Source organism: Hyperolius riggenbachi, chromosome 4 (genome assembly GCF_040937935.1).
Source record: "Hyperolius riggenbachi isolate aHypRig1 chromosome 4, aHypRig1.pri, whole genome shotgun sequence".
Taxonomy (NCBI): domain Eukaryota; kingdom Metazoa; phylum Chordata; class Amphibia; order Anura; family Hyperoliidae; genus Hyperolius; species Hyperolius riggenbachi.
In genome coordinates, this window is record NC_090649.1 from 306,696,682 (window position 1) to 306,720,176 (window position 23,495).

General features: G+C 40.2%; 1 protein-coding gene across 5 annotated transcripts in view; it reads right to left on the reverse strand.

Annotated features, from left to right (window-relative positions):
• AHI1 (Abelson helper integration site 1) overlaps positions 1 to 23,495 on the reverse strand; it is a 359,799-nt gene that overhangs the window by 178,855 nt on the left and 157,449 nt on the right. For all 5 annotated transcript variants that reach the window (XM_068231620.1, XM_068231621.1, XM_068231622.1 and 2 more), the window contains one exon: positions 21,544 to 21,655. In XM_068231620.1, coding sequence (XP_068087721.1) covers positions 21,544 to 21,655 — 112 coding nt within the window. The remainder of the gene's footprint in view (positions 1 to 21,543; positions 21,656 to 23,495) is intronic.

The window sequence follows — 23,495 nt, forward strand, 5'->3', positions numbered from 1 at the left end:
AGCAGCAGCCCAGAGCCTTTTTATTGGAAAGTAATTTGCTCGTTGCTCATAGTAACCAGACATATCTCTAGTTTCTGTTTACAATCAGACTGTAAAAAACAGTCGGAAGTAAGTGTGTGTATGTATATGTATATGTATATGTATATATATATATATATATATATATATATGTATGTGTATATATATATATATATATATATATATATATATATATATATATATATATATATATATGTATGTGTATATATATATATATATATATATATATATATATATGTATATATATATATGTATATGTATATATATATATATATATATGTATGTATATATATATATATATATATATATATATATATATGTATGTGTATATATATATATATATATATATATATATATATATATATATATATATATATATATATATATATATATATACACATATATATATATATACATATATATATATATATATATATATATATATACATATATATATATACATATATATACATATATATATATACATATATATATATACATATATATACATATATATATATACATATATATATATATATATATACATATACATATATATATATATATATACATATATATATATATATATACATATATATATATACATATATATATATATATATATATATATACACACATACATACATACATACATACACACACACTTACTTCCGACTGTTTTTTACAGTATGATTGTAAACAGAAACTAGAGATATGTCGGGTCACTATGAGCAACGAGCAAATTACTTTCCAATAAAAAGGCTCTGGGCTGCTGCTATATACTTCTAATATATTTTTAAAGAGGAACTGTAACCAAGTATTGAACTTCATCCATTTATCAGTGTATATATATATATATATATATATATATATATATATATATATATATATATATATATATATGTATACACAGTGGAGGAAATAATTATTTGACCCCTCACTGATTTTGTAAGTTTGCCCAATGACAAAGAAATGAAAAGTCTCAGAACAGTATCATTTCAATGGTAGGTTTATTTTAACAGTGGCAGATAGCACATCAAAAGGAAAATCGAAAAAATAACCTTAAATAAAAGATAGCAACTGATTTGCATTTCATTGAGTGAAATAAGTTTTTGAACCCTCTAACAATAAAAGACTTAATACTTAGTGGAAAAACCCTTGTTTGCAAGCACAGAGGTCAAACGTTTCTTGTAATTGATGACCAAGTTTGCACACATTTTAGGAGGAATGTTGGTCCACTCCTCTTTGCAGATCATCTCTAAATCCCTAAGGTTTCGAGGCTGTCTCTGTGCAACTCTGAGCTTGAGCTCCCTCCATAGGTTTTCTATTGGATTAAGGTCCGGAGACTGACTAGGCCACTCCATGACTTTAATGTGCTTCTTCTTGAGCCACTCCTTTGTTGCCTTTGCTGTATGTTTTGGGTCATTGTCGTGCTGGAACACCCATCCACGACCCATTTTCAGTTTCCTGGCAGAGGGAGGGAGGTTGTCGTTCAGGATTTCACGATACATGGCTCCGTCCATTTTCCCGTTAATGCGATTAAGTTGTCCTGTGCCCTTAGCAGAAAAACACCCCCAAAGCAAAATGTTTCCACCCCCATGCTTGACGGTGGGGACGGTGTTTTGGGGGTCATAGGCAGCATTTTTCTTCCTCCAAACACTGCGAGTTGAGTTAATGCCAAAGAGCTCTATTTTGGTCTCATCAGACCACAGCACCTTCTCCCAGTCACTCACAGAATCATTCAGGTGTTCATTGGCAAACTTCAGACGGGCCTGCACATGTGCCTTCTTGAGCAGGGGGACCTTGCGAGCCCTGCAGGATTTTAATCCATTGCAGTGTAATGTGTTTCCAATGGTTTTCTTGGTGACTGTGGTCCCTGCTAATTTGAGGTCATTCACTAACTCCTCCCGTGTAGTTCTAGGATGCTTTTTCACCTTTCTCAGAACCATTGACACCCCTGAGGTGAGATCTTGCGTGGAGCCCCAGAGCGAGGTCGATTGATGGTCATTTTGTGCTCCTTCCATTTTCGAACAATCGCACCAACAGTTGTCACCTTCTCTCCCAGCTTCTTGCTAATGGTTTTGTAGCCCATCCCAGCCTTGTGCAGGTCTACAATTTTGTCTCTGACATCCTTGGACAGCTCTTTGGTCTTTCCCATGTTGGAGAGTTTGGAGTCTGCTTGATTGATTGATTCTATGGACAGGTGTCTTTTAAACAAAAACCCGCTAGCAGATCCGCAAAATGCTAGCAGATTTTGAAACGCTTTTTCTTCTTTTTCTGTAGCGTTTCAGCTAGCATTTTGCGGTTTTGTGAAGCGTTTTTGGTGTAGTAGATTTCATGTATTGTTACAGTAAAGCTGTTACTGAACAGCTACTGTAACAAAAAACGCCTGGCAAACCGCTCTGAAGTGCCGTTTTTCAGAGCGGTTTGCGTTTTTCCTATACTTAACATTGAGGCAGAAACGCATCCGCAATCCAAAATCTGCAGCAGCCCGGGAGTATGCGTTTCTGCAAAACGCCTCCCGCTCTGGTGTGCACCAGCCCATTGAAATACATTACCCTAGCGGATCCGCACCCGCAAGCGGATCGCAAACCGCAGCAAAACCGCTCTGGTGTGCACTAAGCCATACTGTATATAAGTAGATAAATACTACTTTTACTTGCATAACAGATGTATTGTGCTATCCACATACTGATTCCTGTGAATTTTATAAAGGAAAAGCAGAAAATCCTATTCTAGGCAGTGGCCATCTTGCCAAGCTAATGCTGACATCATATCCTCCCTGACTCTAGCTCATTGTGTATTAATTAGCTGGTCTCTTCCCAGAGTCTTCAGACACTCCCACTGAGGTGTATACTAGGAACTACACTGTCTTATCCTCCAATCGCTGAGTCACCTCAGCCTTGCTTGTAAACAAAAGTGAGCAGAGGTGTTTCAGATAAGCAGCTAGGCAGGGAAATAAATGGAAGAGGAGGAATATATTATAAATAAAAAGAACAAGAACTCCCAGCATTCAACTCTTTGGCACTGTTTGGCACTAGGGCCAGTGCTCATAAAGTATGTGATAACTCCAAACCATAACAGCAGAAAAAGTTTTGAATGCAGGATTAGCATCTCTATCACTTAATACACTCAGACCAGTTGTTGTTGAAATTTGATTTTTATGGTGACAATATCGCTTTAAACAATACCAGTTGCCTGACATTCCCGATGATCTTTCCGGCACAAGGTGTGTCTGAAACACACACCGGAATCAAGCTTTGGACTAGTCCAGTCAGACATTATTCAGAAACAGCTGATCTGCATGCTTGTTCAGGATCTATGGCTAAAGGTATAGACAGTAGAAGATCAGCAGGACAGCCATCTGCACTGTTTAAAAGGAAATAAATATGTCCCCCTCCATATTCCTCTCACCTCAGGTGTGACTTGAAGTAGCTGACTCTTTGTATGCCTGGACTGCATTATCATGCACAGACTGCAATGGGGAAGGGCACAGACTGAAGGTTTGAGAATAACGTAGCCTATATGAATGACGAAGATGTTAAAGAGAATGATAAAAAAAATAAATCAGTTTTACTCACCTGGGCTTCTACCATCCCCCTTCAGCCATCCCGTGCCCTCACAGATCCTCCTGTCCCCCCGCCACCAGCTAGTTTTGTTTTCACCAATATGCTTACTGCCCCTGCGCAGGCCTGGCCACGTGTCTCCTTCGCGTTCCCATCCACAATAGCGTCCTGCGCCTGGACGGGAGAGAGAAGAAGGAGACGCATGGCCAGGCCTGTCAGCGAAACAAAACTAGCTGGTGGCGGGGGACCCAAGGATCCGTGAGCGACTGCAAGAGCACGGGATGGCTACAGGGGGCTGATAGAAGCCCCAGGTGAGTAAAACTAGTGAAGCCCCAGGTGAGTAAAAAAGTGAGTACTCACTTCAGACCCGAGGACATAAAATTAGTAACAGAGTATCATAGCTACTTAATTCATATATAAACTTTAATTCATTGTACAAGGGAAGCAGGAAAAAAACTAAATGGCAAAACTTTAGTTAAGGATCTCTAGTGCATTCTGCATTTGCATTTTCCCTGCGCCCGTGGACAATTGCAAGTGTGTCTCTTGCCACCAGTGAATTGCATAAAACGTATTTTCAAGAACACAATGCAGCATTCTACGCTTTTAAAAAACACACAAAGGTCTTTAAAGGACACTCGAGGTGAAAATAAACGAATTAAATAAACAATTGTATTTATCCTACTTCTCCTAAAAATGACTTCAAAAATTCCACAGTTTTATCCTATATTTAAATTTACTTTTTAAGTTTTTGCTGTTTTATTGTTTTTACTCAATGACACCTTTATTGAACTATTGACCCTTTTTATCTCTTTCCTGCTCTCAAAAGCCATTTTCTGCTAGGAAAGTGTTTTATAGTTGTAATTTCTTATTAGTGAGGGTCACACTGTAGTCTGATCCAGTCCTGACTCAGACAGGAACTGCCACTTACATACCTGATGTTTAACTCTTTCAGGCCAAGAAAGGAAAAAAAGGAACACCGCATAGTTATTTATGTGCTTGGCACTGTGCATACACATGTCTATCTCATGCCACATGTCACCTCGGGTATCCTTTAAGGTAGGGACTCGCATAGAACTGGGGGGAGGAGGGAGTGGGGAGGGTTGGTTTTATGGTAGAATACTGTTTTTTTCAACAGGCAAGGTTTATTTTTATTTTACATATTTATATAGCGCCAACATATTACGCACCTCTGTACAGAGTTTATTGTCTTGTCACTAACTGTCCCTCAGAGGGGCTCACAATCTAGTCAAGGTTGGACATTTGTTGTTGTTTGTAGATTTGTTATTACTATTTTTTTCTTTTTCTCAATATACAGTATATACCTAATGGGATATTCTTCTTCATATCTAGTCAAGTGAGAGAAATGGCTTTTAATATATTGGATTCTTTGCACTCTAGACACTTAGTGAATATGTTCCAATTGTTTTCATGTGACATGTAGTTATATTTAGATGAATTGACAGTGCACATTGCCATCATATGTTACCGTACATATACCGTAATCTTGATTTCACGTGATGTTCTCTCGCTTTACAAACTACTGTGGATTTTACTATTTACTATTCATTGTGTTGTAAAATCTGATTTTAAAAAAAACCTTCAATAAAAATTGAGTTACAAAAAACAAAAAAACAACAAAAAAAAAAACACATGTAATGCCATAAAAAGAGTGATCATTTTCTATACAGCTGTATTCAAAGAATTTTTACACAACCAAAAAAGTGTACTAAGACTTTTTCCAAATGTAGCATTTTGAAATCAGCTGCTTTTAGGAAAAACAAGTCCATGGTCTAAATGCAGTACAGCTGCAGTAAAAACACTGAAACACAGAATGATGTATTGCATTTTTGTTCACTAGGCCTAAAACAGAAAAGATAGATATTTGGGCAAACCACTTACAGACGTTTAATTCACAGCTGTCAAGAAGTTTTGAATTAACGCCATCTTGTGGTTTGTTATGATAAATCTAATGTACATGATGAGGATGGTTTGAATATATTTCTCTTGGACTGCATAAGGCTGCCATTCACATCTATTTTCACATGCTAAGGAATTAATTTTCCATGTTCTGTTGCATTTCTACAAAAACATGCTTTCTTTTTTCTAACACATCGTGAAGGCAATAATCTGCATTTATGATATATGCGATTATCCAAGTCATGCAACTGCGAATGTTTTATTTCTAATAACTACAATACATCTTGTAATTTTTTTTTTAATTACAAAAATGTGCACAAATGATTATTTTATATATTATACCACTAACCCAGGGAGAGAAATAAAGGCCAGGCTCAGTATTTCTTTGGTTCTGACTTCAGTTTTTGATGCATGTTGTATTAAATACATGATGCTTTGCAATTCATAAAAGTTTTGTGCACTATATAAACCATTTTTTCATTACTATATTTTTCATTATTTGGCTGACTATGGATTTGCAATGCAAACTTCCTATGCCAAGCTCATATGCTGCTTGGCTTGATGTAACAGAAGTCTATGTTCTATGCAAACTCCGACCCCTATCCCATCATCGGGGCCAGTTCTAGCTACAATGGGAGCCTGGGGCAAAAGTAGCTTGCCCCCCCCCCCCCCCAACACCTCCCTTCCAACCAAATCACCCCAGGGACCCTAAGCCGACTGGCGGGCCTGACCCAATCCCCCCATCACACAATATCATTAGGAGTCCATCATATGTCCCCTAAAAAGCATTTTTGGGGTCCCCATTATTTACCTCCTGATTTTCCTATTCAGAGTAATCACAGAGCATTCCCACTCTCATGGGTCACCATAGCTGTAGGGGAGGGGGGGCACCTTGGGGGCCCCCACAGGCTCTGGGGCAATTGCCTCCTTTGCCTCTATCGAAGCGCCGGCCCTGCCCATCATTGCCCACATGTGATGGTCAGGGAGAAGACGGAAAGGGGCATCAGCTTGTCAAATAAAATCAGTGAATAAAGGTTTCTTATTGCATGATTGCTAAAGGTACCTGTGATGGATTCACCGGCGGAAATGCGCCATCCGCGCAATCATACGAAAATGAGCACACAAAGCCTGAGTTGGAGTGCCCCTTTAACTTTGAGGGACACAGTGGAGGCATAGGTGGCACAGAGGGGCACACTGAAGGCATAGTGGAACAGGTGAATTAGAGAAGGACACTGTAGGCAAAGGGGGGCACAGAGGAGGTACAGGGGACAGAGATGGCAGTGTTCCGATGCTATCACGTTAATGCATACTACAGTCCCTATCTCTTTCGTTAACTGGGGACTACCTGTACATGTAGCACTGATAAACTAGCAACATACAGTACATGGGCATCTACTGTATCAGTACTTAAAGGACCCCAAAGGAAAACCTCTGCTCCAGGCTAGTGTGTCCCAATTCTGTCCTCAGGTGGTCCTGCCAATGGGGCTTGCTCGATGAATGTCCACAAAGAAATGAGAAATGAATTGCCCTACTTTTGCATGTGTAAGGTTACCTGAAAAACAGCAGTGTTAATGGGAGCTGAGGACAGGCTTTGATAAACACTGTGCATAATATTAGCAGTGTTTGAAGTATAAAGTTACACTAATCTATTAAAAATATTTCAGTCCACAGCTCATCTCCCTGCTTATCATTATAGAATTCAATGCACTGAAAAACTGATAGGCAATGCCTGAGGAACAAGCATTGAAATCGTGTAATCTCGCATGTAGTAACAGAGTGGGCACAAGCTCAAAGATAAAGAAGTTCATATAATCAGGACTGGAAATTCCCCTGACAGTATCATTTGAGGTGTAATTACCCCGCAAAGTTGCCAATTTTATATAAGCACATGCCTATTCTTGCTGAAGTTCAGTGTCGAGATCTTTTTTATAGACTTCATTAGGAATTTCCAGCATGAATACTGTGTTTAATGATCTGCTACATGGATATTTGCATACACAGTCATATTGCAGATTTATACCGTAACTAGTGACCTTCGCCCATTTAAAAACGGGCTCTAGGTCTGTCATCGCCGCCACATGCGCGCGACCGCACCCACCGTATGCACGCCCACCTGCCGGCCGTGCATTCGCACACCCGCTCACCCGGCCAGCCCCCTGGCCTATCCTGCTCCTAGACTGTACCTGCGGCACATGAGCAGTAGCGCAAATGCAGGGACACGCACACAGGGACAGGATGCAGAGACTCTGTGCCCTCAGTGTATCGCAGTAAAATGTCACTTCAGCAGTTTAAAAAACATTTTTTTTTGGGGGGGGGGGGGGGGGGGGGTTAAATAATTTTCCTCAAAGAGAGAGAAAGAGAAAGATATTCAGGCACATATATACTGTACATTAAACAGAACATGATTTTAAAGTTGTATTTCTAAGCATAGAAAAAGGTTATACAAAAAACACACTTTTTGTAAAACGTATAAAATATTTGCTGCAGCAATTCATAAACCAATCTCAGTCTCAGCAGACTGCATTTAAAAGTGCTTCATGTTAAACTGCGTGCAAAATGATGCAGATAGTAGAATATAGGTTATATTACCGAAATTCTATCGCCTTATCCCATCCTCACAGAAACCTCCCCTCTATCTACACTTAATAGTGGCCACTAATTATCCGATCTTACCATGTCTACGTAATAAGGAAACTGTCTAAATTATCCATTCAATATCTTCACTCAATTTACCCTTATACTATATATTTTGGTAAAATAACATGATTTGGTAAAATTGGATGAAAAAGATCATTAGTCAGTGGCCACCTTAACACTAACCTACCCTCTACACTCTATAATTTCTATAGTAGACTGGATCATATTTTTTTTTACCACTTTTGTATTACTATGAAACAAACATGTAGCTTCTATAGGCTCTAAACTTTTATCTGATCACTCCCTGGTTTAAAATGATTGTGAACACGTAATAACTCAAAAGCAAAGTATTTGGAGGGTCAATGCTGCTATTTTGCAGCAACTCCAGTATTCTAGACAGTCTACCCAATTTTCTTGAGGGATGTTCAAGAGAGCTAGAAAGGAGTGTCTAGCGAGCATCTCAACAATTTTAGTTCTGTATTGTCTAAATAACAAAAGTTCTATAGCTTCAAAAAGTTGAGAGATGGTGTACAATGTTGTTTGCAAATGGGACAAAACTTTTCATTGCAACAGAAGATTTATCCCTCTTTACCTTTGGTGGTACTGGAAAAAAAGAGGGATATGCTTGTACATTTGTGGAGGGGATGCAGGGCTGTCAGGGCAAGAAAGACCATTCATATGCATGAAGTACTCCTGCTGAACATTCTTCCTGGATTAATAAGCAAATATCAAAAGTCATTAACTCAACACCCTGTTAAGGCTGCTAATGGCTTTTCTGAAGGTTGAGAAAACTGAGAACCCTTTGCAGACGTATTACTCAAAGAGGTAAAACATACAGTGGTTTGCAAAAGTATTCGTCCCCTTTGAAGTTTTCCACATTTTGTCATATTACTGCCAAAACCATGAATCTATTTTATTGGAATTCCACGTGAAAGACCAATACGAAGTGGTGTACACATAAGAAGTGGAACGAAAATCTTACATGATTCCAAACAATTTTTACAAATAAATAACTGCAAAGTGGGGTGTGCGTAATTATTCAGCCCCCTTTGGTCTGAGTGCAGCCAGTTGCCCATAGACATTGCCTGATGAGTGCCAATGACTAAATAGAGTGCACCTGTGTGTAATCTAATGTCAGTACAAATACAGCTGCTCTGTGACGTCCTCAGAGGTTGTCTAAGAGAATATTGGGAGCAACAACACCATGAAGTTCAAAGATCACACCAGACAGGTCAGGGATAAAGTTATTGAGAAATTTAAAATAGATATCCAAAGCCTTGAACATCCCACGGAGCACTGTTCAAGCGATCATTCAGAAATGGAAGGAGTATGGCACAACTGTAATCCTACCAAGACAAGGCCGTCCACCTAAACTCACAGGCCGAACAAGGAGAGTGCTGATCAGAAATGCAGTCAAGAGGCCCATGGTGACTGGATGAGCTGCAGAAATCTACACCTCAGGTGGGGGAATCTGTCCATAGGACAACTATTATGCTACATACATACTTGAGATAAAACTCTTTGGAAAAGGCAAGATCACAGACCAATTTTACCCCCTTCCATGTATGAGAGCCATACTCTACACAGTCTATTCTATGGAGCTGCACTCCCCATCAGATAAAATCTTTGCAAGATGCTGCACACAAAGATGCCCGTACACATTCAAAAGATCATTATCTGCAAAAGATCCGTTCCTGCAAAATGCATTCATAGTCTATGATATCTGCAGATCCTCATACACACCTTGTTTAACAGACAATCATCTGCAGATCAGATCCACCAGGATGGATTTTCAGATCTGCAGATGATTGCCAGATATGCAGATGAAGTCTGTTAAAAAAGGTGTGTATGAGGATCTGCAGATATTATAGACTATGAATGCATTTTGCAGGAATTGATCTTTTGCAGGAACAGATCTTTTGCAGATAATGATCTTTTGAATGTGTACGGGCATCTTTGTGTGCAGCATCTTGCAAAGATTTTATCTGATGGGGAGTGCAGCTCCATAGATTAGACTGTGTAGAGTATGGTTCTCATACTACATGGAATGGGGTATAATTGGTCTGTGATCTTGCCTTTTCCAAAGACTTATCTCAAGTGTGTATGTAGCATTAGTCGTGCACTGCACAAAGTTGGCAGTTTGCCACAAGCCATGTGGGGGACACAGCAAACATGTGGAAGAAGGTGCTCTGGTCAGATGAGACCAAAATGGAACTTTTTGGCCGAAATGCAAAACGCTATGTGTGGCGGAAAACTAACACTGCACATCACTCTGAACACAACATCCCCACTGTCAAATATGGTGGTGGCAGCATCATGCTCTGGGGGTGTGTCTCTTCAGCAGGGACAAGGAAGCTGGTCACAGTTGATGGGGAGATGGATGGAGCCAAATACAGGGCAATCTTGGAAGAAAACCTCTTGGAGTCTGCAAAAGACATGAGAATGGGGCAGAGGTTCACCTTCCAGCAGGACAACAACTCTAAACATAAAGCCAGGGCAACAATGGAATGGTTTAAAACAAAATATATCCATGTGTTAGAATAGCCCAGTCAAGTCCATATCTAAATCTAATCGAGAATCTGTGGCAAGATTTGAAAACTGCTGTTCACTAACACTGTTTATCTAATCTGACTGAGCTGGATCGGTTTTGCAAAGAAGAATGGGCAAGGATTTCAGTCTCTAGATGTGCAAAGCTGGTAGAGACATACCCTAAAATACTGGCAGCTGTAATTGCAGCAAAAGGTGGTTCTACAAAGTATTGACTCAGGGGGCAGAATAATTACGCACACCCCACTTTGCAGTTTTTTGTTTTTTTTTAATGTTTGGAATAATGTATGATTTTCGTTCCACTTCGCACGTGTACACCACTTTGTGTTGGTCTTTCACGTGGAATTCCAATAAAATTGATTCAGGTTTGTGGCAGTAATATGACAAAATGTGTAAAACTTCAAGGGGGCTGAATACTTTTGCAAACCACTGTATCAGATGGATGGAAAATTGATGCTAGAAAAAGGTCCCATCAAAACAGAAGTATTGACTGTCTGGGCTGATCTCCAAGTTACCCACAGTCACTATAAACATATAAGAAGTGGGCAGCCTTGTACTATGGTTGCTCAGCTTTTCCTATGATTTTGGAAGTATTCAAAATGTAGTAAACAACTGGAGAAGTAGATGTGACACAGATAACAGCACAGGGGGCTCCTTCTGTCTCCTTGTGTCACCTTCAGTTTTCCTGTGCTCCCTCTGCCCCTTGTGTGTCCCTCTGTCCCTTCTCTTGTCTCCCTTTGTGCCTCCTTCTGTCTCCTTGTGCCACCTTCAGTCCCCCTGTGCCACCTCTGCCCCCCTGTGCGTCCAGAGATGGATTAAAGTGAAATGGTGCCCTAGGCAAGCAACAACTTCGGGCCCACGCTTGATGGCCACAAGCTTTTTTGGCAAGATTTGTTGGGGGTTAGCATAAATTGGGCCCCTAGACTCTCTCCAGGCTCTAGGTGCCTGCCTAAGTTGACTTGTGGATTATCCGGCTATCTGTCCGTCCCTCTGTCCCACTGTGCCTCCTTCTGTACCCCTTTGTGCCTCCCTTTGTCCCCTCGTACCAGTATCTGTTCCTGTTACCCTCCTGCGTTCCCCCAGTTCAGTGTGTAAAGGCAGAATATAGCACAGTAGAAGCTGTGCTCTAACCTCCCCTCTGTAGTTCAGTGCTGTGCCTGTGCGACAATACTTTCTGTTTTCTGCTTCCTCTCATGCTGGCTCTACACGTAGCGTGTAATTACGCTACATGCAGAAGATGATGCTGGGTACTAGGGCGAGTGGTGAGCAGACAGGTGGGAGTACAGCAATGGACAGGACCAGCAGAGAGGTGAGAGCACAGATTCTGCTGCAGTATATTCTGCATTTACACACTAAGCTGGAGTAGTGCAGGAAGGGGGTGTGCCACGAAATGCAACAGGATCAGGGAGTTATTTGTATCTCTGTATTATGCATCCAGCCTATCCAGCACATGGTTTATATTCTCTAGTGTGTGGTAGGGCTGAACAATATATTGTTTTATAATTGAAATCGTGGTTTGGGGCAAGACGATTATGTAATCGTCAAAACGAAGGTTTTTATTTTAAGCGTGGAGGAGGGAGCTGCCTGGAACCATGCCGAGGAGGGAGGAATAGCCTGGGAACAGTCCTCATCTGTCCCCCCGGCTTTCCCTATGTCCTCCACTGTCCCCCCGCTTTCCGCTATGCCTGCAACGAGATACGGGAGTACATCATGAAACAAAATGCTGCCGCCGCCCTCTCATGCGAGCTTGAATTTGAGCAACCCGCTGCTCTGTTTGCTGATCTAACCTGAACTTCTCACCAGTGGGACTAGGCTGGTCATTGGAGCCAATCACAGCACTCCCTGAGTAGCGGGGAATGCTGTGATTGGCCCCAATGACGAGCATGCTCCACCCCGAGAGGTCCAATCAACAAACAGAGCAGCGTGCGGCTCAAGTTCAAGCCCACATGAGATACATCCGTATCTCGTTGCGGGCATAACAGAATGCCGGCACAGAGGAGGACATAGGTAAACAGGGACAAATAAGGGCATAGGTAAACAGGGGACAGAGAAGGACATAGGGAAAGTGGGGGACAGAGGAGGATGCAAAGGGACAGAGGACGACGCAGGGGGACACAGGAGAGGATGCAGGTGACAGAGGAGAACACAAAAGGGGGGATACAAGAGGGTCATTATAGCAATAGGTGGGGAAGGTCCATAAAATGCCCCTGAACCATAGACACACCAGGTTTAGTATATTTTTTTCCTGTTTTTTGTACTCTAAATCTAGGTGAGTCTTATGGTCAAAAGTGTCTTATGGTCTGAAAAATATGGTATACCTGGCTACCTATACTGGGGGCAACTATACCTGGCTACCTATACATGAGGCACCTATACCTGGCTACCTATACATGGGGCAACTATACCTGGCTACCTATACATGGGGCACCTATACCTGGCTACCTATACATGGGGCACCTATACCTGGCTACCTATACATGGGGCACCTATACCTGGCTACCTATACATGGGGCACCTATACCTGGCTACCTATACATGGGGCACCTATACCTGGCTACCTATACATGGGGCACCTATAATGGGGGCAACCATACCTGGCTACCTATACATGGGGCACCTATACCTGGCTACCATGGGTAAACATGTAGTATGTGTACAGAAAATTTGAAGAAAATTGTGAATCAAAATCGCAATTTCTGACAGAAAAATCATAATTCAATATTATCCTAAAATCGTTCAGGCTTACCGTGCGGTGTTTTTTTTTTTTTCATAAGTGGACGGCACAGGCCTTCTTGCCTAGAGTGATAAAAAGGCTAGAAACTCCCCTGGACAGGGGTTACGCATTATTTTTTTTTTTTTTTTTCCTATCCCGAATTTTTTTTTTCCCCTTTGCTTGCCCCCCCCCCCCATCTTTTACACTGCTTTCCAGAGGTGAAAAATGATGGAGAGTGGCAAAGGGTATCTTGATTGGGAAAAGCTGAGATGTTGAGATTAAGTCAAGAAGGAGTGCTACCCTAAACTAAAAGATGGAATAATACATAGGGCTGTGGAGTCGGAGCAATTTTTGGGTACCTGAAGTCGGAGTCAGAAAAAATTCACCGACTCCGACTGAATTTAAACTGTAATTAAAATAGAATATATGAGAAAATGTTCTATTTCTCAGATAATAGTTATCATAAATAATTTATGTATACAATAATAGCTCTGCTTCATCTACAAAAATGAAATAAACCAATCAAAAAATAGTTACTTGTGCTGCTTCAATAAAGCAGTCCCCATACTTTAAAGTCAGATATACACATCTGATTGTGACTGTACAGTATATATGATGTGTACATAGGAATTATACATATATACACACATATATACACATATATACACAGTGTATACTAAATAACATCTATGCTGTAAGAATAAAGCCTGATGTGCAGCTGTGTTACTAATAGAGATGGTCAATGAGATAAATTAATTTCATCTTTCTCAGGTTTACTTTGTTACACAGTAGTACTATACTCTACATATGCCTCCCCACAGAGCTGCAGGGAATCCACTGAGAATGTTGTGCACATTGAACACAGAGGTGTTGTCTATCACCCATAAACCTGGTTCAGATTGTACATTAAGAACGTGTAATAGAGGAAGAATCGCCTCATTCTCCTACAGAGTACCTGCACATCATTCTTACATGTACCCACAGTTACATTGCCTAGGGCCTGATAGATGTTCTTGGTTCCTGTCTATACCTTCTACAAGTACTCTTACCAAGTTTTAGTCTATGACTAAAAGTATTAGAGGCAGAAGATCTGCCGGATATCCAGGTAACTGGTATGATTTAAAATGGAATAAATATGGCATCCTCCATATCCCTCTCCCTTCAGTTGTCTTTTACAATTCCTAAGCGTTGGCAGTTAGGAGATGCATTTTATGTTACATACTTTCAATCAACAAGATTGTAATATGCAAATTAGAGGAGTCTGAGTCGGTGGAATCCTAACCTGAGGAGTCTGAGTCGGTGGATTTTTGTACCGACTCCACAGCCCTGATAATACAGAAGATTGGTAAAGCACTAGCTGTTTATTTATTTTTTTTAAATCCTGATTTACTTCTGTAGTACAAAAAAATCCCATGTTGTAACATAAAAGAAATGTATGCATATTGAGCTGTAATATGTAACCATTGATTTTTTTTGTCGCAATAAAAAAAAAAAATAATATATATATATATATATATATATATATATATATATATATATATATATATATATATATATATATATATATATATATATATATATATATATATATATATATATTTCACACTGGTTCACATGGTAAAATATTCTTTTGAGAAGTCTTGGGAAATCCTGATTTTCAAGTTGCCTAGTTAATATTTTGAAGGATCCTGAAAGGTATCCTAGCCTCACTTGATGTTTACATTTTTAAGCTCAGCTGACAATGAAAAGGTGTGCAGATGAGTAAATAAACCATTCAGCTTTCTTGTACTGAAGTGACAAGTAAAATGAAAGAAGAATAAAAACTTGAAAAGAGAACATTTTAGAGCAACAAGCAACATACTGCAGCGACCTCATTCTTTATCATCTTGCATGACTTAACTTGCAAAATATCACTTTATTGCCAACTTCAATTTCTGCACTTATAATGAGACAAAAACTCTTAAGTGAGACACAGATATGAATCACTGAAATACTTGTAGAAGAATAAAAACTTTTAATGTTCAACTTCATAAAACATATTTTTTTTACTTCAGACAAGCTTTTTTCTTAATATTTAAATAAATGAGGGTGTCATGAATAATCTGCCCTAAAATGAGAGTGTTTACATTAATCTGATGGAGCGAATATGGTTGAGATGACCAAGTGAGAAAGCCCATAGAGAAATTCCGCTTACATGATTGGGTGGACAGCATGCTCTTGAAGGATAGGTTGTAGTAATAACATGCTCACACTATTTGGCCAATTAGAATGTTTCAAGTTGTAGATGTTGCTGTGATTGGAGAACTGTTCCCTATGGAATTTCTTGCTGGGTCACCTCAACCACACTAGTTCCAAACTGATCTCTGTCTTATGCGTTCTAAGGAATAAACTACAAGCTGTAATCCCCAGTAATTTATTCATTCATCTTTCTTGAGTATTTTATGTTCATTCAAAATATACACCTCTAACCAATCACAGTTTTTTGATATAACTTATATGGAAAACCTTTAGTTTTTATTTTCAGCCATTCGTAAAAGATTTTGGAATGTAGGCTCGTTGTCATGTTACAAAGGTTCCTTTTTGGTTAAAAGGAACCTGAGGGCGAGACATATAAAGGCTGCCATATAAATTTCCTTTTAAACAATACTAGTTGCCTGGCAATCCTGCTGATCTTTCTGGTCAGTAGTGTCTGAATCATGTAAGAACCTATACGTTGGTTGCTATTGGCAACAGCACAACACACCTTTTACTCCGGCACCAGCAACTCATTACAGCTGCAACTCACAGCGACAGCACACAGGAGATAGAGCGGAGACAGCCAACTTCATCTTTAAGGGGTTTATTCAGCAATCAGAGTTATACAAGTATTCCATCAGGCATCTTTTGTTACATGTTGATTTCTTCAGAGTATAAACAGTCTTTCCTATGTCCTATGTACATCACATATGTTTACAGCATACAGACATGAAGCTAGTATTCTAAACAGGAAGCGTAGAGAGCAGGATAGCATGCAGAAGAAGATGATCCCTCTGCCATCCCGTCTCTTACTTTTATATGAACATCAAAGAGTTAAATTCTGACATCACCCGAGCCATTGCCCCAAGCCTACAATTGGCAGGCATGGGCATGTGACCCACACCCTCATCTAGTGCGCCAGTGCTTTATGCCCTAGATGCACGGAATGCAATATTTTCCAAATATCGGCTCTGTTTACCTTTTCGTATTCTGAATGTCGGGACATTTAGCCCTAAATAACCCATTATGTGTCCTTCTAGAGGAACATGCTTCTTGTAAATGACTTCATAATTTCTCTCCGAGAAACTATGCTTAACCACTTTACTACCTCCCGTACAAATTTCTCCGTCCCTTTTTCCATCCTTTCACCCCCAGGGACGGAGAAATCCCGCCCGCTTCCGCACGGTCTAGCACGCATTCCCGCGTGTAAACACGCCGCCGGCCGCTCGCCCGGAGATCAATGAACGGGAAAATCCATTCCCGTTCGTTGATCTAAGCCCCGCAATGATCCGCTGCTTCTCCGCTAAGCAGCGCGATCATTGTGAAAAAAAAAAACCTGTTCCCAGCCTCCTAGTACTTCCTCCAAGCGTCCGGAAGGACGCTTGGAGGTCGCATTAAACAAATAGTTACTGTTGCCATCTTGTGGCCAAATAGTAAAACTACAACCTAAAGCATTTTTCCCATACAAATAGATTAATTATACATAAAAAATTAACTCATTACCTCCCACACTCCCCATTTTTTTTTTTTGTAATTAAAAAAAAAATTAAAAAAATGTACAATTAAAAAAAATACATAAATAGTTACCTTAGGGACTGAACTTTTTAAATATTTATGTCAGGAGGGTACAACACTGTTACTTTATAAACTATGGGCTTGTAATTAGGGATGGACGCAAAACTGAAAAAAATGCACCTTTATTTCCAAATAAAATATTGGCGCCAAACATTGTGATAGGGACATAATTTAAACGGTTTTATAAGCGGGACAAATGGGCAAATACATTTCATGGGTTTTAATTACAGTAGCATGCATTATTTAAAAACTATAATGGCCGAAAACTGAAAAATAATGAATTTTTTCCCACATTTTTCCTATTTTCCCATTAAAACATATTTAGAATAAAATAATTCTTGGCATAATGTCCCACCTAAAGAAAGCCTAATTGGTGGCGGAATAAATAAGATCTAGTTCATTTAATTGTGATAAGTAATGATAAAGTTATAGATAATTGAATGGAAGGAGCGCTGAAAGGTGAAAATTGCTCTGGTGCTCAAGGGGTAAAACCCCTCAGTAGTGAAGTGGTTAAAGACACCCAGCATCTCAAGTCTTTACTAGACTTTAGTACCTGAGGCCTAGAATTCAAGTATACTTACATTCTAACAAATCACACACCTAAAACTAGCATGCAGCTAATCTTGTCTGAAACATCTAATCAATAGCTAAAAGTATTAGAGGTAGTGGACCAGCAGAAAAGCAAGACAATGTGCATTGTTTAACCAGTTCACCCCCAAGGGTTTTTACCCTAACGGACCAGAGCAATTTTCACCTGTCAGTGCTCCTCCCTTTTATTCCCTAATAACTTTATTACAATATCTCACAAGAAAATTATCTATACCTCGTTTTTTTCGCCACCAATTAAGCTTTCTGTGGGTAGTACATTTTGCTAAGAAATTTTTTATTCTAAATGCGTTTTAATGGGAAAAAATACAAAAATAATGGAAAAAAAATCATTATTTCTCAGATTTCAGCCATTATAGTTTTAAAATTAAACATTCTCCAGTGGATAAAACCCAACTCATTTTATTTGCCCAGTTGTCCTGATTATTAAACCATTTAAATTATGTCCCTATCACAATGTATGGCGACAATATACTATTTTGAAATATAGGGTTTTTTTCTGTTTTTTTGTGTTGTTCTGGCCATAATTACAAGCCCCTATGTAATAAAGTAAAATAAATTATCCCACATAAAATATAGACTGAAAAAAGCTGAGTCCCTAAGGCAACTATTTATTTATTTATTTGAAGCTGATTTTTTTTACAAGGGTTTTTTTTTGGGGGGGGGGGGGGGGTGGAAGTGTAATGTATTAATTTATTAATACTGTGTATGTTCATATTATGTATGTGCATGTATGTGTAATATACTTTTTGGCTACAAGATGGCGCTAGTGAACACTCTCCGTAATAGGAAGTGATCACTTTTTTTTTTTACACCTGTAACAATTTCCTGTGTTTGTGAATGGACGTAGCCGCCGTTCGCGGTTACGTCCATTCACTCCAGGCACTGCGATTGGGTAGAGGACTGCTCGGTCCTCATCCCCAATCACATAGCACGGAAACTCGACGGTAATGGCGGCGCAGACACGTGCGGAGCGGCGGCGGGAATGCGCGACGTATTAAAACGTCATGTTGCCGTTAATAGGCTAAAGCATGACGTTTTAATACGTATGCTTGCCATTAAATGGTTAAAAGGAAATAAAATATGTCAGCCTCAATAGGTTTCTCACTTCGGGTTCCCTTTAAAGTGAATGGGAACTGCATTAAAAAAAAAACAAAAGACAGATACTTACCCAAGGAGAGGGAAGGCTCTGGGTCCTACAGAGCCTTCCGCCTCCTCTCCTGGTCCTCTCGATCCAGTGCTGGCTCGCCCTCCGGTAGCAGTATTTGATTAAATTAGTCAAATACTGCTTTATCCGGCCGAAGGATGCTTCAGAAGTCTTCAGGGAGCCCAAGTGCTCCTGAAGAAGGGGCGGCCCTGTACTGCGCCTGCGCAAGCACGCTCTCTTGCATGCTCAGGCCTGTGCAGTATGGAGCCGCACGTCTTCAGGACACGGCTCCCGAAGACTTCCAAATACCCTTTCAGCGTGGGATTGAAAATGGGGGGGGGGGGGGGGCGGGGGTCTATACGACCCAGAGTCTTCCCTCTCCTTAAAGAGAACCTGTACTGAGTAAAAATGTTTAAAATAAACACATAAGGTAACTTCAAATGAACATTACATAGTTACCTTGTCATCAGTTCCTCTCAGAAGCTCACCATTTTCTTCTGACAATAATCCCTTCCAGTTCTGACAATATTTTGTCAGATCTGAAATATATCAGTTGCTGTCAGTAAAATATAAGTTGCTGTCAGTTATAGCTGAGAGGAAAACTGATGTACCAGGTAATGTCCAGGTAATGTCCAGGCGGTGTTACAGTTTAACTGTGTGCTGACCAGAAAGCTGTTATGGGTAATGGCCATTTTCAAAATGGAGGACGGAAAATTCCCTTGATCACAGTGAACAAACAGGACTCGGGACAGGAGAAAGACACTGAGGAGTAGACTACATAGAAGGTAAGTATGACTTGTGTATGCTTATTTTGACTTTTAATTTTCAGTTCAGGTTTTCTTTAAGTATTTGCTTCATTTTTTTTTTTAAATGCGGTTCCCATTCACTTTAAATCCTCTGCCAGATGGTCTCTTATAATTCCCAAGCACCCTTTAGTACAGCGATGGCGAACCGATGGCACGCGTAGCCTCATCTGCAGGCATGCCATCGCTGCTCATGCCCTGGCCACCGTCCGATTGCACTTAACTGGCCGCGGCGTCTAATAGACGGCGTGCCAGTTCATAGCCCGCAGCCTCGCTCCAGCCTGCATAGTCTTCCGGCAGGCAGAGCAGGGCTACGGGAAGAAGGCGTCCGAAGCCCTGTAGTCTAGACTATTTGTGTCTCCAGTACAGGGTTTCGGGCGCCATCTTCCCGAAGCCCTGCTATTCCATACAGCGCAGGAGATTGCAGGAGCAATGCTTATCACGTGCACCACGTGCGCCGTCATAGCAACGAGCCTGCAACAGGCAGGAAGAGACATCCCAACACAGCGCGGATCACTGAGAGTTACTCAAAGCCGCGCTGCATATGATGACACTCAGGGGACACTGAGGACAATTCAAAGGTTGGCCACACACTCCAGTCTGCCAGGGAGAGAATGTCACGCAGATTACAGCACTTTACACATAGCGGGGGAGGGGGTTCACGTGGGCTACTGTACACATCGTGGCAAACAGGGGAAGGGGGGCCGTTTGGAGTTATGTGATCATTAGTGCTGCTCAGCTTTTTTTCCTTTTTTTACATATTGCGGTGGGGGAGTGCAGGGGGGCATGCTGCCATTATTGAAAGCTTTTAAACTAAACTCAGAACCTTTTCTCTGCTCTATAAGATACGCAATTTAAGATACCTTTAAAGAAAAATATTTCTTTGTTACAGCTGATACAAAATCCTGCAATACATCTGCAGTGCGTCTACTTCCTGCTTTCATGGAAGCAGACATTATTTGCCTTGGCAGTCAGGTGACACAGGAGAGATCAAATTACAATTTGTGATTAGACAGATGAGGAGGAGGAATTATTATTTTTATTATTAATACCTTCACCACTGTGAGTACAGCCAGCAATTTGTGCTGGTTGTTTGACACTGCTGGTTAGTTGAGTTTCAGATAACCATGACCCTACCATAATTAACACGCAACTGTTAAAATCTCTGCACTGCCAGCCTAATTCCTTTTCAAAAATCCTAGTTCTCTGTCGTATTGATATTTGGAATTATTTTGTTTGTTTTTTCTAATCATACAACTGAAGCGAGCATGCAACAATGAACTCAGATTAGAGTCAGATAGCTTTATCTGCTTACATGTTCAAGGTCAAAGAATTTGTATCATGCCTAATACACAGTGAGATTTTCTAGCAGATTTCTTGGCAGATAGATTATTTCAAGCATGTCCGATCTGATTGTCGATCGATTTTCCATGGAAGTGGATGGAAAATCGATCGGAAATCAGATAGGACATGCTGTAAATCATCAATCTGGCAAGAAATCTGCCAGAAAATCTCATCATGTGTATTAGGCATAACAGATAGATGATCGCACAACCACCATAGAAGCAGCCAACATTTATAACTAAATAATTGGCAGCCTCCATAATTCACCACAGCTTTCTACTTTATTCTGCATTGAGGAATTAAAGCTAAAATTAGGAGAACACCTTTCCTCTCAGTTTTCTTTAGGCCTCATACATATTTAATGCAATAGTAGGCATGCATTGTAGACTAAACAATTAGAAGCAAATTACTCACCTGATAAACTGGTTCCTACTGGCTGTAACTGTGTGTTGGATCCTGCAGTGAGTCGGAGCTTAGAATGAGGGGACAATAAAGAAGGGGCAGGCAACAAGATATTGGACCCATTCTGTAGAAAAAGGAAGAATATGAAGTCAGGCTAGCTAAAAGCAAACTGAATACACAAATGTATATTTATACATTTCATTTACCACTGTGTTCATCAATAGCAGCACCTCTTAATAAAACATAATTAAGTCAATTTCCAATATTGACATGCATGCAAGCAATGCTAGAGCAAAAACTATTTAGACCTGATAATGGCATACAGACTGATAAAACCTAACTGGTATGAATAAATGAGATGCCTTGGTACTTAACCTTTCACTTTAAAGTTTAGTTTCTGCCATTTCCTTTGCTTAAAGTGAACCAGAGACGAAGCACCTTCATGTATTTTACCATATATATCAGTGGGAACATTAGATAAAACATCTACCCTGCTTTCTGTTTCATTCTTCACTGTTCAGCGTGCTTCTTATTAGCCCTGATAGAATCCCTGACTGAGCATTCAGTCTGGCTTTGCTATAATGATTACTGAGCAGAGCCAGAAGGGGGCAGGCTTGGGCTTGAAAAGACATCACAGGAGACAAACTCAGCTATAAAGATTCCTGAACAAAGCCAGACTGAATGCTCAGTTGGGGATTTTATCAGGGTTGATAAGAAGAAAGATGAACAGTGAGGAATGAAACAGAGAGCAGGGTAGGTGTTTTCTCTAATGTTCCCACTGATATATATGGTAAAATACATGAGGGTGCTTTGTCTCTGGTTCCCTTTAAGTAAAGAGCAAGGAACATCTTGTCTTATAGATGTTTAAGCCCCTTATAAGGCCTCTATGCCATTGAGATGCTAAGTGTGAAACAGATTTTATACATATACTAGCGGATGCCCAGCGTTGCCCGGGTATGTATTCAGTAGTTGTTGGGTCCGCCCATTTTTTCTAACTTTGATACAGTCACTCAATGACCAAGTCTATGAGCTTTGGGGTCCTTGGTATAAATAATGTAAATTTTCCCACTGAAATGAAACAAAACTGTTTGACTTTTTGTGGCTCCACCCCCTTTTCTGAATTGGAATCTCAGTCACCCAATGACCAACTGTACCAGGTTTGAGGCCTCTGCCACTAGCAGTGTAAGTATGGCAGCGATTGAAACATTCCCCTTGAAAATCAAAAGGTGAATTTTAATTGGCTGTTGTAGGCTCTGCCCACTTTCCTGAATATTAATACCCGTCACCCAGTGACCAACTTTCAGAAGTTTGAGAACCCTGCCATTACCATTTTGCCTGTGGACATTTTTTGGGGCCCTGTCCACTTTTTGTCACTCAATGACAATTTTGTAAGCTTTGGTATTCCAAACATAAAAAAAAAATGTGAGAATGGAAGTAGTTTATCAAACAAAGAAATATGATTGGATATTTAAAGCTTGTAGGAATGGCAACAGTTTAAATATTCCCCTTGAAAATCAATAGGTGAATTTTGGTTGGCTGTTGTAGACTCCACCTACTTTCCTGAATATTAATCCCAGTCACCCTGTGACCAACTGTGCCATGGTTCGGGACCCTGAGATTAACAGTGTAAGACTGGCTGCAGTTGACATTTTTCCATTTAAAATGAACGGCTGAAATTTGACTGCCTGTTTTATGCTCTGCCCACTTTCGCATCATTTTTAACACCGGTCACCAAGTGACCAACTGTGCCAAGTTTGGGGACTTTGGGCTTGATTCATTAAAGAGAAACTCCGACCAAGAAATGAACTTTATCCCAATCAGTAGCCGATACCCCCTTTTACATGAGAAATCTATTCCTTTTCAAAAACAGACCATTAGGGGGCACTGTATGGCTGATATTGTGGCGAAACCCCTCCCACAAAGAAATTCTGAATACGTACTCTTGGCAGTTTCCTGTCTGTGAA